Source organism: Alternaria atra (assembly GCF_907166805.1).
Source record: "Alternaria atra isolate CS162 genome assembly, contig: 30, whole genome shotgun sequence".
In the NCBI taxonomy this organism is placed as follows: domain Eukaryota; kingdom Fungi; phylum Ascomycota; class Dothideomycetes; order Pleosporales; family Pleosporaceae; genus Alternaria; species Alternaria atra.
This window is the reverse complement of record NW_025091329.1, coordinates 265559-279079: the sequence shown is the minus strand read 5'-3', so window position 1 is coordinate 279079 and position 13521 is coordinate 265559. Positions and strand designations below refer to the sequence as shown.

The following is a 13521-nucleotide window of genomic DNA, read 5'->3' as shown; positions in this document are numbered from 1 at the left end:
TAGATGTCAGCACAAAACTGGTGTGATTCTCATTTGCTTGGCAACGGGGCGATGCTAGCCTAATACAATGGCAATTCCTACAGTCTGGCCAGTCTACTCGGGAGAATGTAGGATTCAGGCTACTTCTTCTGACACCGAATTTACTGCAAGACATCGGGACGTGGAGGCAACCTTGCAAGGAATCTGGCATATGCCGCCACTACTTCGGGCAATTGCACATTAGCGTCAGCCACATGCATAAGATCCGCAGTTGGTTGCAGAAAAACGATTCGCTTCCCCGCATTGACTAGGATCGTACCAGGGCCTCGGTCAGTCTCCGCAGCCTAATTAAGAAAGAGACTTGTCTCTCGACGTCGTCACCTCGGTGTGAACTCGTCCGAAGAAACCTCAAGATCTTCAGGTCGGCAAATAAGTATGGGAATCGAACGGCGAGATGGCCATGGCGTATGGGGAACCGGAAGCTACGGGAAGGAAGGTACATAAGCCTTGAATAGCAAATGCTTGTGCAAAAAATGTAGGATTCGGATTCCAAGCTTCACCGAATACTAGTTCAAGATGAAGCTCTCCAGCTCTTTGGTTGGCTTGACAGCTGTCATACCAGTTGCACTCGCAACAACCCCATACTCACAATACATCCTCGCCCCCAAATCACGAACCCTTCACCCCATCTCCGTCCACAGCTCGAACGGCTCCGTCACCAACCCTGAAAGCCTGACGAGCAGCGGTGGAAATGGCAGTTCAGTTTACACGGGCGACGCAGCAACAGCGTACGACTTCGGTATCAACATCGCCGGTCTCGTCACCGTGACAATCGGTTCTGTAAACTCGTCCTCAGAATACATCGGCGTCACCTTCTCCGAGTCGTCGTTATGGATCAGCAACAGAAGCAGCGATGCAACCGCCGATGCAGGAAAAGACGAGACACTCTGGTTCCACGTTAATGGTACAGGGAGGTATACGGCGCCCAAGGAGAAGGTGAGAGGCGCGTTTAGGTATATGACGTTGGTTCATAACGGCACAGGGAGTTTGGAGGTGCAAGGTGTCGAGGTACATTATACTGCTATGCCGCATTGGGAGGATGATGCGTTGGGGAATTACACGGGGCATTTCCATTGCGACGATGGATTGCTCAACCGCGTATGGTACGCTGGCGCGTACACGAACCAGATCTGTACTATCGAACCGGATACTGGAGATGCGCTTGTTCATATTGGTGAAGAGGGCTACTCAAAGGACGATGATCAGACTCCGGTGAATGTTACTTGGTATAACAACTACACCATCACCAGTGGCAAGAGTGCGCTGGTTGATGGTGCGAAGAGGGATAGACTTGTGTGGGCTGGCGGTAGGTTGTTGTTCCTCCCGGCAGTGATCAAGTGCTAACGAGATTGCAGACATGGCAATAGCTGTTCCCGGTGTTGTGGTATCGACAAACGATGTCATTTCCATTGAAAATGCATTGGACTCGCTCTTCGCGGTTCAGAACGAGACGAATGGTCTGCTTCCATATGCTGGACGGCCCTTCCCTCCCGAGGCTATCTCGTTTACATACCACTTGTACACTTTAATTGGTGTTGCTGACCACTACCTCTACACCGTAAGTTTTCTTTCTCTAAGCTCCAACATTCGTTAACCGACGCTACTAGGGAGACATTGAATACCTGACCTCTCTGTGGGACAAGTACAAGTTCGCCTTGTCCTTCTCCCTCGGAAACATCGACGACACAGGCTTGATGAACGTCACCGCACCCAACGACTGGCTCCGCTTCGGCATGGGCGGCCACAACATCGAAGCAAACGCCATTCTCTACTACACCATCAATCAAGGCATCTACCTCGCCGGCGCTCTAAACGACACCGCAAACATCTCTTCGTGGCAAGAAACCGCCGAGCGCATCAAGAGCGCGGCCAACGAACTCCTCTGGGATGAAGAGCAAGGCATGTACCGCGACAACGAAACCACAACCCTCATGCCGCAAGACGGAAACGCCTGGGCCGTCGTTGCAAACCTCACTGTGAACAGCACGCAAACGAGTCAAATATCATCAAACCTCGCTTCCCGATGGACGCCTTATGGCGCGCCCGCGCCCGAAGCCGCAGACGCAATCTCACCCTTCATTTCAGGATTTGAACTGCAATCCCACTTCCTCGCGCAGAACACAACCGCTGCACTAGCGTTGATGCGTCTACAATGGGGCTTCATGCTCGACGACCCGCGCATGACAAACTCTACCTTTATCGAGGGATACAGTACAACTGGAGAACTGCACTACGCGCCCTACGTCAACGACGCGCGCATCAGCCATGCACATGGATGGGCAACGGGTCCTACGTCCAGTTTGACGCAATACGTAGCTGGTATGCAGTTACTGACTGCCGGTGGAGCGACGTGGCGTGTTGCGCCTTCGCTCGGTGATCTCAAGTTTGCCGACGCAGGGTTCAGCACGAGTTTGGGCTTCTTTGGTGCGAGGACCCAAGTCTTGAATGATAGTGTGATGCTCGAGTTTGAGGCGCCGGAGGGGACGACGGGCGAGGTTAGGGTGCCGGTGTTGGATTGTGCTGGGCGGGTTGTTATGAGTGGGAATGGGGGGTTGAGCGGGGATGTTGTTGTAGAGACGATGCAAGGACAGGGGAGTGTTGAGGTGATGGATGTCAAGGGTGGTAGGTGGACGGCTACGTTTAGATGTTCGAAGTGAACAGTCGTAGGTTGATAAGATAAAGAAGCTTCTCGAGTCATGCTCATCGATAACCCCATCCTTGTATGCGCTGCCTCGAGACAAAAGCTCAATGTATCTGGGTTGTTGACGCAAATGTACCTTGGTAGTGGTTGGTCGGTGCAACAGTAGGCGGCTCGCTCACCTTTCTACCCTGGTGTAAGTACCATGTCGGCACGGAACACACTCCGTGGACACGAGAGGATTGCTTCTTCTTCGGCTGTCCGCCATGGAGGAAACCGGTTGTGAGAGGCCTGTGGAGTACACGGATTACGTTAGGTTGCACGCGCCTATAGTAGGTCGACACAGCAACGGGTATAGAAAAGAAATCTCATCTGCCGCTTCCCGGCAGAGCTGAGCTCAATGCAGCATGCTTTTCTGGGTCCGGACTATCAACGGATAACAAACAGGGAAATGGACGGCCCACTACCAGAATATCTTCACGATGATATATTGACTGCAGTAAGCCGGAGAGGATCCCGCAGTGCATTGAACAGATGACCTGAGGGTAACGGTCTTTTGGACGAAGTTTAAAAAGCGACCAGGCGACCAGGCAACGGGGCAACGCGTAGAGATGTAGTGTAGGTCAATGTATAGCACGGGTATAAGCAGCCGGGTACAATGAGCGAGTAGTGGCAGATATCGCTAATGTTGACATGCAAGATGCCAGTATGATCCATGTTGACGTGCGCCGTCGCATCCTACCCCGCGGCTCTGAGTGGCGGAGGGCGATCGTGTGAAACGAGGCGTTCTCGTGATGGCGCGCAATACCGACGCGCCCGGGACGTCGCTATGCCAACCGTGTTCTTGGCGTACTGTTCCAAAATAGTGTCGCGCAAACCACTATGACCACCCGCTTGCACTCTGATCTGCGGCCCATCCCCAGCGATTGCATCACTTTCGTCTTGTGTCTACACACGGAGAAGAATTGCTTCGTGCGTCGTCTCTGGCATACAAGTAGAGTGCGCCCTGTTTGGAGCCATTACCTTCGTTTACACGCCTTCTCCTCTTGCTCTGCTTGCCGCTTCCCCACCACTATCCACTACCACGTCACTATCACACCGCATCTCCTACCTCGCGCAAACTTTATACGCCCCACTGGAAGCGGATCTATTGCATGCGCGTTTGAGCATTGCATCTCGCTGGCGGGTCTGCAGCCACCATGGACACGAGCTACCTCGCTCAGCAGGTCACGACTATCATCGGCCAGCTGCACGGTTTGTTCGATGACATTGGCGTCCCCAGCCATGAGCGCGACTCGCGCGAAGCAGAGGTGAGTTGACATGGATTGTATGCGCACGCGATTGCTGACTTTGTACAGTTGTTCTCTGCCCTGTCCGAGACGCTCCACAGCCAATTGCGACAAGTCACCAACGAGAAACATGAGATGACGGAAGAGGCGCATCGCCTTCTCAAGACCATCAGACAGATGGAGGCGTCGTTGGAGGACAACAAGCCCAATCCCAACTACGAAGACCACGACGACAAGGCCATCACCTTCCCCCTGACGCGCTGCCTCAAGGATCTGAAGGAGCGGTACAACTCGGTCAGCAAGATGCACAAGGAGCGCTTTGAGCAGGTCAGGAAACTCGCCGAGGCCCTCGAATCGTATGCGTCGCATTTAGAATCCTCCTTCGTAAAGATCAAACTCCCACCCACCGCGCCCAACGCCACCGTTTCGCCCTCCTTCGACATCTCACCATCCTACGTCACCAAACTAGACAATGAATTCACGCGCGTATACGAAGAATACACCAGGCGCATAGATACAGTCAAGATCATATGTCAGGACATCATCCAGCTATGGGCGGAACTCGGCACACCGCAAGCCCAAACTGACAGCGCAATCGTGCAATGTCATCGCGACGCGCCTGAACAACTTGGACTGCACAAGGACGATCTCGCACAGTTGAAGGCGAAGAAAGAGCGACTTGTTGAGGAGAAGCGTGGTCGCGAACGACGATTAGGGCAGTTGCGTACCACTATTGAAGAGCTCTGGGATCGCCTGGGTGTCGAGGAGCGGGAGCGCAAGCAATTCCTCACTAGCAACCGTGGATGTGGCTTGCGCACCATCAACGAGTACGAAGATGAGCTGGCCAGGTTGAATGAGTTAAAACGCCAGAACCTACACTTGTTTGTTGAGGAGGCGCGAGTGCAGCTTCAAGAGCTATGGGATGCACTCTACTTTTCCGAAGAAGAGATGCTCGACTTCACACCTGCCTTCTCCGATGTCTGCAGTGACGCCCTGCTTGCCGCACACGAATCTGAAATCGCACGTCTTGAGGCGCTCAAGGAGCAGCGGTTGCCGATACTCCAGAAGATCGACCGTCATCGCGAACTGATCCAGGAACGCGATGAGCTTCAGCAATCGAGTCAGGATGCGACCCGCCTGATGGCGCGCGGCAACAAGGGCGAGAGGCGCGACCCGGGCAAGCTCCTGCGTGAAGAGAAGATGCGAAAGCGCATTGCAAAGGAGCTGCCCAAGGTTGAAACTGTAAGATCACGTTTGTCAGAAACAGGAACCCAGCTAACATATCACAGGATCTGCGAGTCACTCTTGAAAGCTGGGAAGATGAATACGGACGTCCTTTCCTGGTCCACGGCAACCGATACCTTGACGAACTCTACGCTGCTGCACAGAAAGCAGTCCCACCACCTCGCGCAAAGACACCCTCCAATAGCGGCATGCCTACCAAGCCCGCAACTGTCGGCAGGTCATCACAAGCGCCTAGCCGTGCCGGAACGGTTCGCGGAGGAGCGCCACCCAGCCGATCAAAGACTCCTGTCTCGAACTTTGGACAAAGCGTATCCGCCGCAAGCATGTCGCGTAGCACCTTTGCACAGTCTGTCGGTCCATCACAATTTGGTGCTTCAGTATCGGCGGCATCTGCTCAAAAGAGCCCTTCCAAGATTCCTTCTCGTACGGGAATGAATGGCACGCAAAACGGCAGGATGTCACCTGAGAAACGACCACAGCTTTCACGAGAAGATTCTGCCACAATGCGCAAGATGGCGCCGCCTATGGCCCCTCCTCCACGCATGAAGGATCTGTTCGTACCTCCAGAACCTTCACCCATGGAGACACCGATGAACCGATTCGAGTTCAACCGTGGAGAGCGCAGCGAGAGTATTGTGCGCCAAGTACAGCCGGAGGACCCCTACGATGATCGATCGTACTTGGGACGTACCATGCGTGGAGGCTACACACCTACATATGCACCACCATCGCTGTCGTCTGCTAGCAGTAGACAAATCTCACAGACCTCATCTACAGGCACTGCAGCTACAGGCATGACTATGCAATCAGGCTCAGAAAACTGGGAGACGTTTAGTGAGCAATCAGACGAGATGCCAGAGGAAGAAGTCGACTTCCAAGCATACCGGCGGCAAATGAAGCGCTACACACCCGAGGGCGGCCATGGTGTAGCCAGCCCAGGACGCATACAAGGCAAGAAAGTCCGCGGTATACGTAGCGTCGACACAGGCGAACTCCTAACAGAGCAAGACGGTCGCATGGTACGCGTTATCGAAGGCTCAGAAGCGGGCTGGACAACCGACGGCGACGACAGGTACTGAGGTAAACCCAAGTCTTGTCGCCATGACATTCTCCACTTGGACCCTTCTTTTCTCTCATGTCGACACGACTGCATGTGTTCCATGCTCCACGACGCTTATTACTGCTACGGCCGCTTTGACCTTGAGCTCCTTCATGCTTCAGCCTTGTAGTTACCTCTTCCTTGTAATTGTGTGCATTTCCCGGCGGCTCAACTCGGCGTTAAAAGGACCCTGAAAATTTTCACTTCGACTCATCCTCGTTGCCTGCCGCAAACGATGCACGAGCGGGACTGGGATATTCGCCACGGCTGCCACACCTCCCGCAATGCGACCGGTTCCGCGCTCGTTTCGGTAACGCGAGGATGTGTACCTGCCCAGGTGGCACATTGTTTTTAGTTTCTTCATATCACTTGCTTCCTTTTCAGCGGTAGGGTTGCGGATCATTGGCGTTGGGGTGGGATTGCAACCTCGGAAGCGTATATCTGGGATAGCGCGCCATGCGCTACCTACTTGTGTCTTTGTTTGCGTGTCAAATTTTCTGTGCGAGGATGGGATGAAGCGAGAGATGGTGCATACGGCCCCCCTTCCATGGGTGGAAGGCAGATCTTTGTGTGTGGTGCGTGTGTGCTGGCGAGGAGACGTGTACTATTACGATTGAACAGAACCCAGAACATTGCAAAAAAAACACTGCGCCACTATGCTGTGACTCGAGGAATAATGATGAACATGAAACAAAGGCAAGCCGCATACAGTGGGCAGGCTGCCGAGAGCCAAGAAAGAGCTTCTTTGGTGCGATAGACCAAACTTCGTTCCTTCCTCTTTTGTGAGAGAGAGCACCGTGCAACAAAAGGTACTCCGTTCCTTCCTCTTTGGCACAAGAGATCCCGTAGGCTCGATGGAGCAGGTGGCAGTTACCATGACTGTGCCATATTATGCAAGGCCGTTGGGAGCCTCAACGTCCAAGACTTTGACTAATTTTCATAAACACGTGCCCTCTGTTCTTTGCCCATGGACAGGTTGCGTTGCAAGCCAACTTGTGTCGGCGCAATGACGCAGTTGCAAAAAGCGCCGGTATCGTAGAGTGGGAATAAACTTTCCTCACTCTCCACTCCACACCACACCATCTTTTTCTCTGGAGCAGGCAAGGGACGAAGCGGGCATGCACCCCGCAGGACCGATGCGGTGCTAGCGTGCGAGACGGCGCGGTGCTGCAAGACAGAGGAGAGGTTACCTGCGTTGAAGCGAGATATTGGCAAGAGATAAGGATAGCATATCTGACAGGCCCGGAGCGATTCCCAGACGAAGCCAACCATGGCCGGAAGACAACGCGGTCTTACCGCGCATCGCGCTCTGCATGCATAGGCTGCAAGCCACGTACAGTCATCGTTGGATGTCTAGGCAGAAGAAACGGTCATGATGATGTGGTGTTGACGCTAGTGTGTGTTTTTGGAGTGAATGCTAGATGGTGACTCTGTGCGGGGGGCGGGTGAGGTGACTCGACTTCATGTGATGATTGTCTCATTCCGTGAGAGGAGTAGGAGGCCTTCCAGAAGGCAGGCCGGCGTGGGGCAGCACCGGCAGGGCTGAGTTTGGCGGAGGTGGCGGCTAAGGCCCATCAAGGGATGCCCGTAGGCGATCACGTCTGTCGAATGTTGTGCATCTGCGGGACCGACCGGGGCTGAAAGATGCGGCATGGCCATGCACTCAGTCGACTGCTCGTGTGAAGCGCGTCCCTGATCAGCGTGGCGGTGGCAGAAGGACACGCAGTCTTATCCTCAGCCGCCAGTATCTGGTCCGAGAAAGGTGCCTGGACGTTTGATCTGTGCTCAGAGTGCTCTGGTGTCCCGAGGCTTGATAGGGAGCATGATGGAGCACTCCCACGCGACGCCTGTCCTTTATTACTTACTTATCGCTGCCCGATAACCCTGAGACCCCAACGTCGTCATCCCTCTCTTATCACCACTATCACCACCGAGGTACTGCCTTGAGACTGCACCACCATATCACTTACTTATTCCAACGTCCTCCAGCATCCTCACCTTTTTGTTTTCTCCATCTCGTGTGCGACCAGTGCGTCGGCGATCTTCGGCACACGTAAACCCTGTAGGCTGATGTCGCCCGCGACTTGCCCTTGCAGCACCATCCAATCACCAACCAACAATAACGTAAAGAGATTCGACGGCCGCACGTCACATCCAGCCTAGCCAGCACCAGCCGTACCTGGATCAACCTAAGCTGTTAGTCACGGGGGAAACGCCTTCAGGGCCCAAGCCGACGATAATGATGTACTCGCCAAGGTCCTTTCCTTACCTCCAGCCATCATCTCAGCCTTCACCACGCACCACCAAGTCCAGGTCTGAAAAGATGGGCACGCGAACGCGATCCAGTCCGTCTCCGAGAAGTGTCATGCCTGTTACAGTGGAAACCAACACGCAATCTATGAATAAGAACATGTCGATCTCGAACACCGATACTGCTACCACCATGTCCCAGCCTGTCGTCATCCCGCCTCGAACATCTCTAAAATCAGCAACTTCGACACAGACTGTGAGAATGAGAGGACAGAACGGAGGCAGACCTGCACGCAACTCGCAGAGCCATGATGCGAGAGCCCTACCACCTGCCGTTGCAGCCTTGCTGGCCGTTACCGCCATTCCTAAGATGCCTACACGCCGACGACCACGTACTACGACGGACAGGAGAATATCCATGGATGAGTTGATACAAGAGTGGAAGCAGGACGATTCCGACACTCCGCCTTCGCTTGTAGGCTCACCGATGGACTTGCTACTTGGCCGTGTAGACGAGTCGGACGACGAATATAGCAGCGTTTTGAGCATGGAGCAAGAGAAGGGCTCTTTCTTGACATCCAGGTCCATCTCGAGCGACTCAATATCCACTCTACCGCCTTCTCTCGACTATGAAGACCCGTCGTTTGCATCGCATTGGGACAACCTCAGTACACCAGACTCGCTTGGCAGGAAGTCACTGCCAGAGCGGAGGGAGAAGATCGTCTCATCACCACCAAAGGAAGACTGCATCCTAGACCATCCGCTGCTACACTTTGGTCCTGACGAATGCGAGGACATTATTGCCACAGACATCAGCGAGACCGTCACTCCTGTGCCTTCAAACGAACGATTCCGATCATTCAAGTCCAACTTGACTGCATCACTTCAAGCACTCAAGTCGGCCGCCAAGTCATTCTCCAACTTCACAGCTCCCAGCGTTCCGCCGGATGACTTCCTCACTCGGTCGTTGCTGGCACCCAATTACACAAGCGAGATGCGGCCAAAACACGTCGAAGGCCTACCATCACCAGAACTCCGACGGTACCTCAACCCACAGCCCGCGCCAATCTCACCAACTGAGTTGTCAATGCATCTTCACGACTCCCTCACACTCGATGCCGACGCCGAACCCCACGCGCCAATGATCCAAATGCAGACTTACGAACGCCGAGGTCGATCGCAAAAGTCGCGCCGGAATCGCGCCACGGATCCTTTCTCCGAAGCAGGACGAGTCCTCTCCAACGACGCACCTACCGTTAGGCAGCGCGAGCCTCGCGAGAACAGCGACTTTCTACGTGTCATTGTGCTCGAAATGAATATGCGCCGCGTGGGCAAGCTCGACACAAAGGCCGTCGGCAAGGCACGTATTTGGTTACCGCCAAGAAAGCCAGGGTCTAACAGGCCACCTTCCGTTCACGGCCCAAGCGGTGTGCCGCTTAGATGGACTCCTGTTGCCGTCTGAATGCACTACGGTCAGCAATTTCCATCAGGCCGTGTTTGTTGCGTCAACCACTTCCAAGGTTGGGCATGCACGCAGGTCTTGGTACGGTACCCTCGATACGTTCACACGACAACGACACGACACGAACCGAGAGCTGCTGCATGCATGTGCGTGTCGCGAAAGCTCCACCTACGTAGCGCATCGCAATGCATGGAATTCGACCCTTGGTCATTGGTGGGCGCATAGTCGATCCCGGATTCAGAATCTCCGAGGATCGCATCACCTGCCGTGGTATAGCGCTGCGCGGACCGGATGTTAGTGGAGCTGCCGACCGAGCAAAATTCCTGGTCTTGGTATAGGCCATGTCATGGCGCACCGGCACCGTTGGACTGGGTTAAAAATTTGGGCGGATACTGGATATGGGGTTGTCGCTTGTTGCAGCACGTGTTGCGTCGTTGCTCGCAAGTAACGTCAGGAGATTGCAGAGCAGCAAGTTTGTCGAACGAAGAACAAGGCATACACAGGAAGGTTGGCCGCGACACGCTCGGCGATACGCAAGTTTCGGTGGTTCGTAGGGTACTCGTGACCTTGACACACGACACGACACACGACACACGTTGCGGAGAAACGTCACTTGCCGCATACACACATCCGTTGCGCAACGGTCGCATATCCACCTTCCGGTGAATACACTCGCTACACTCGCTTCGCGACAAAAGCTGGGGACATCCTTTCCCACGATGCGAAGATTCCCAAGGCACATCCCACTCGGCAAATCCGCAATGCCGGGTCTCGCCGACGCTACAGTGCGCGCAACAGTGGGGGTACGAAGGAAATTCGTGTTACACGTTAATATCGAGCAAGAATGCCTTCGGGATGAATGCGACTGGACTGGTTCCGAAGGTCTACGAGAGTTTCCCGAAGCGGGTACCCTCATCTATTTTATTTTTTCTACGTGGTATGATTTTGCGCGTATTAACGGAGAGCGGGAGTTACCACTTTTTTTTTCTCTCTTTTCTTTCTTGCAAGTTCTCAAAGCATGGACTGGGCATGGGGTTGGCACACTAGTTGTTCGTTTTTTTGGCGTTTTGTGCGCGCTGGAGCATACGACGGTCAAGCGCTGACCGCAACCATTTTTCGTTTTGTCTGCGTTTTCAGCGTCGCATATCATCACACATTTCGCATCATCGCACGCGAGTTCGCGATCTAGATTGCAGACTTCACAGTCATGTTGCGTATATTCATAGCATTCGCTGCGAAGGCACATGTATATATTTAAGAAATTACAAGTACATAAACAATTCAAAATGTGAAATATATATTCGGTGTGCAGTGCTTTGGTTATGTGAGATGAAACACCCTGAGCATGCCACTACTTTAATACTCTTCTCATGATTGAATCGTCACAATTAGCAACAAGAATGATCACACCCTAACGACGCTGACGACCAGTTAGGCTTTCGTCGCGAATATCATGTCAATCTCGTCGTCGAACATCACACTGTCTTGAGTAGCTTAAGCTTCATCCAAGGCCTCTGAACGTTGAGCAAACACATTACACCCTAGGCGTTGATAACGCATATAATGCACCGAAAACTAAATTCTATCTTCGACGAAAAGACTCTCCGCAGCGTAACAAGAAGCAACGAGATCAAATATTAAAGGTAGAAAAGTACGAGTAACCTCCTCGGTATCGTGCCGTGCCTTTTAACTAGATAGTTGAACACGTGGGAAATATATGTGGAGCGCAACGGGAGAAGAGGACGTAGTGGAAAGCAAAAAAAAATTGAAGCGTTCGTTCCGTCCCCCTCCACTATACATGAAAACAGCAAAAACAAAGAATGTTTGATGACCTACGCAGGGATCGAACCTGCAATCTCTTGATATCGAATGAATCGTAGTCAAGCGCCTTGCCATTGGGCCAGCAGGCCAGTTGTAACTGTTGTTGATGGAGATGACAAAAATTACATCAAATATATTTATGAAGCAAATTTGTATGTCGGTCGAAAGTCGGCTCTTGTCGGCCTACTTCCATTCTGTAGGTTTATACAAGACATCAGAGATCTGTCATGTAGGTATTGTAGTGATAGGTAGTAAACATCCATATAATGCACTAGGTGCCTTATTGTTATAACAGTTCACATCTGTGAGTACTCTTTCCAATCTTGTAAACTCATTGTAATCAATCTCTTGCTACTTCACCCACCCACGTTGCTGGAATTGCATGCCGCTCCAAATTGACGCATCAGTCATACGTATCAAATATGTGGATATGTAGGCGACTATCAATATAGTACCGTCCTACAATTATAATCGTATAGCATCTGTGGATGTTGCGTATCAAATTTTCTTGCATTATAGGTTTAATTCGTGAATCGAAAAAATTGTTCCAGCAGTCTTGCTGACGACGGAACACTCAACGCAGCTGTGCAAGAAAAAGATACGAGAAGGCATATGGACAACTGTAATAAGTCTTCATCAATACTTCTAAAATTATTAGCATATAGTATAGACTTTTAAAACATACGTTGAAAACGAGAGGCTGCAGCGCGGCACAATTCATGTTTGCGGCGCTACCACGCATAGCAATCAATCGCGGCCACGATACTCTGCTTTAAAGCCCACCTTATCGCATACGTTGCACCAGCTATATTAATACGATAATACAAACATGTAGTTTGTTGCCTACATAGGTGACCCTAGTGGATAACGGAGGTGTCGACTGCGTCCCATGGCCTATACCGAGGTATGTCCCAGACAGGCAAGTTTTGGAAAAAGTGTCGATTGCGGAATAGCCCCAATGACTTGATGGCCTTGCACGTGACGGCCACCCCAACAACTCTGACAACAGGAAGCACACGACCTATGCGTGTGAATTACAAAGTCAATTGAGACTCTTAGTTGTGGTGCGGTACTTTGTGCGCGAAAGGTCTTGGTGCCCAGAGAGATATGTGTTTACCCAAGTTGGTGTTTTGCTGTTGATGGCTAGGCAAAGCAGGTACGTCACACTATCTCGCTTTACAAGAACCAGTCGTCCCTTTGTGCGAATTCCCTGATCAAGGAAGTGGGAGCCGATGGCATGTTGACTACAACCAAGACTTTTCCGAACAAAAACAGATCGCGATCGTAGGGATGCAGAGACCAGGCCGGCCCAGCCACATACGTGATGAACTTCCCATCTAGGTAACTTTTCTAAAGTGTTGATCGCAGCAATAACTCGATTCCAGAAGTGAAGATGCATTATAACACTTCTGAGTGGCTCGCTTAGAGCAGGCCTAGCAACCAGACTCTGATGAAGTTGGAGATCTGCGACCAAGTACGTAGCTAAAAACGGCTTACATTAGACGTCACTTTTCACCGTCATGGAACCGCGCAGGCTGCCCCCCGCCGCATAATAAAGCCTCCAGTTATAGTAACTTTGGGAAAACTGTTGATTGCCATGTTGCGACACTGCGACACAGTTTTCGCGAGCAGAGCTCTGGTTCAGTTAGCCCACGAGAAGCGTCACGTCCTAGGTAGG

General features: G+C 52.3%; 3 protein-coding genes across 3 annotated transcripts; all 3 read left to right on the top strand.

Moving 5' to 3' along the window:
• Positions 1–555: 555 nt before the first annotated feature.
• Positions 556–2696, top strand: ALTATR162_LOCUS9474 (uncharacterized protein; the record flags this gene model as incomplete). Its single annotated transcript, XM_043317108.1, has 3 exons — positions 556–1345; positions 1395–1597; positions 1647–2696. The coding sequence occupies 3 exons, from the start codon at positions 556–558 to the stop codon at positions 2694–2696; spliced, it is 2043 nt and encodes a 680-aa protein (XP_043173043.1).
• Positions 2697–3876: 1180 nt separating this feature from the next.
• On the top strand, positions 3877–6290 carry ALTATR162_LOCUS9473 (uncharacterized protein; the record flags this gene model as incomplete). The annotated part of the gene is made up of 3 exons (XM_043317107.1): positions 3877–3987; positions 4036–5208; positions 5256–6290. 3 exons carry the CDS (start codon positions 3877–3879, stop codon positions 6288–6290), a joined length of 2319 nt encoding a protein of 772 aa, XP_043173042.1.
• A 2463-nt stretch (positions 6291–8753) lies between these two features.
• ALTATR162_LOCUS9472 (uncharacterized protein) lies at positions 8754–10022 on the top strand (the record flags this gene model as incomplete). The annotated part of the gene is made up of 1 exon (XM_043317106.1): positions 8754–10022. One exon carries the CDS (start codon positions 8754–8756, stop codon positions 10020–10022), a length of 1269 nt encoding a protein of 422 aa, XP_043173041.1.
• Positions 10023–13521: the final 3499 nt, after the last annotated feature.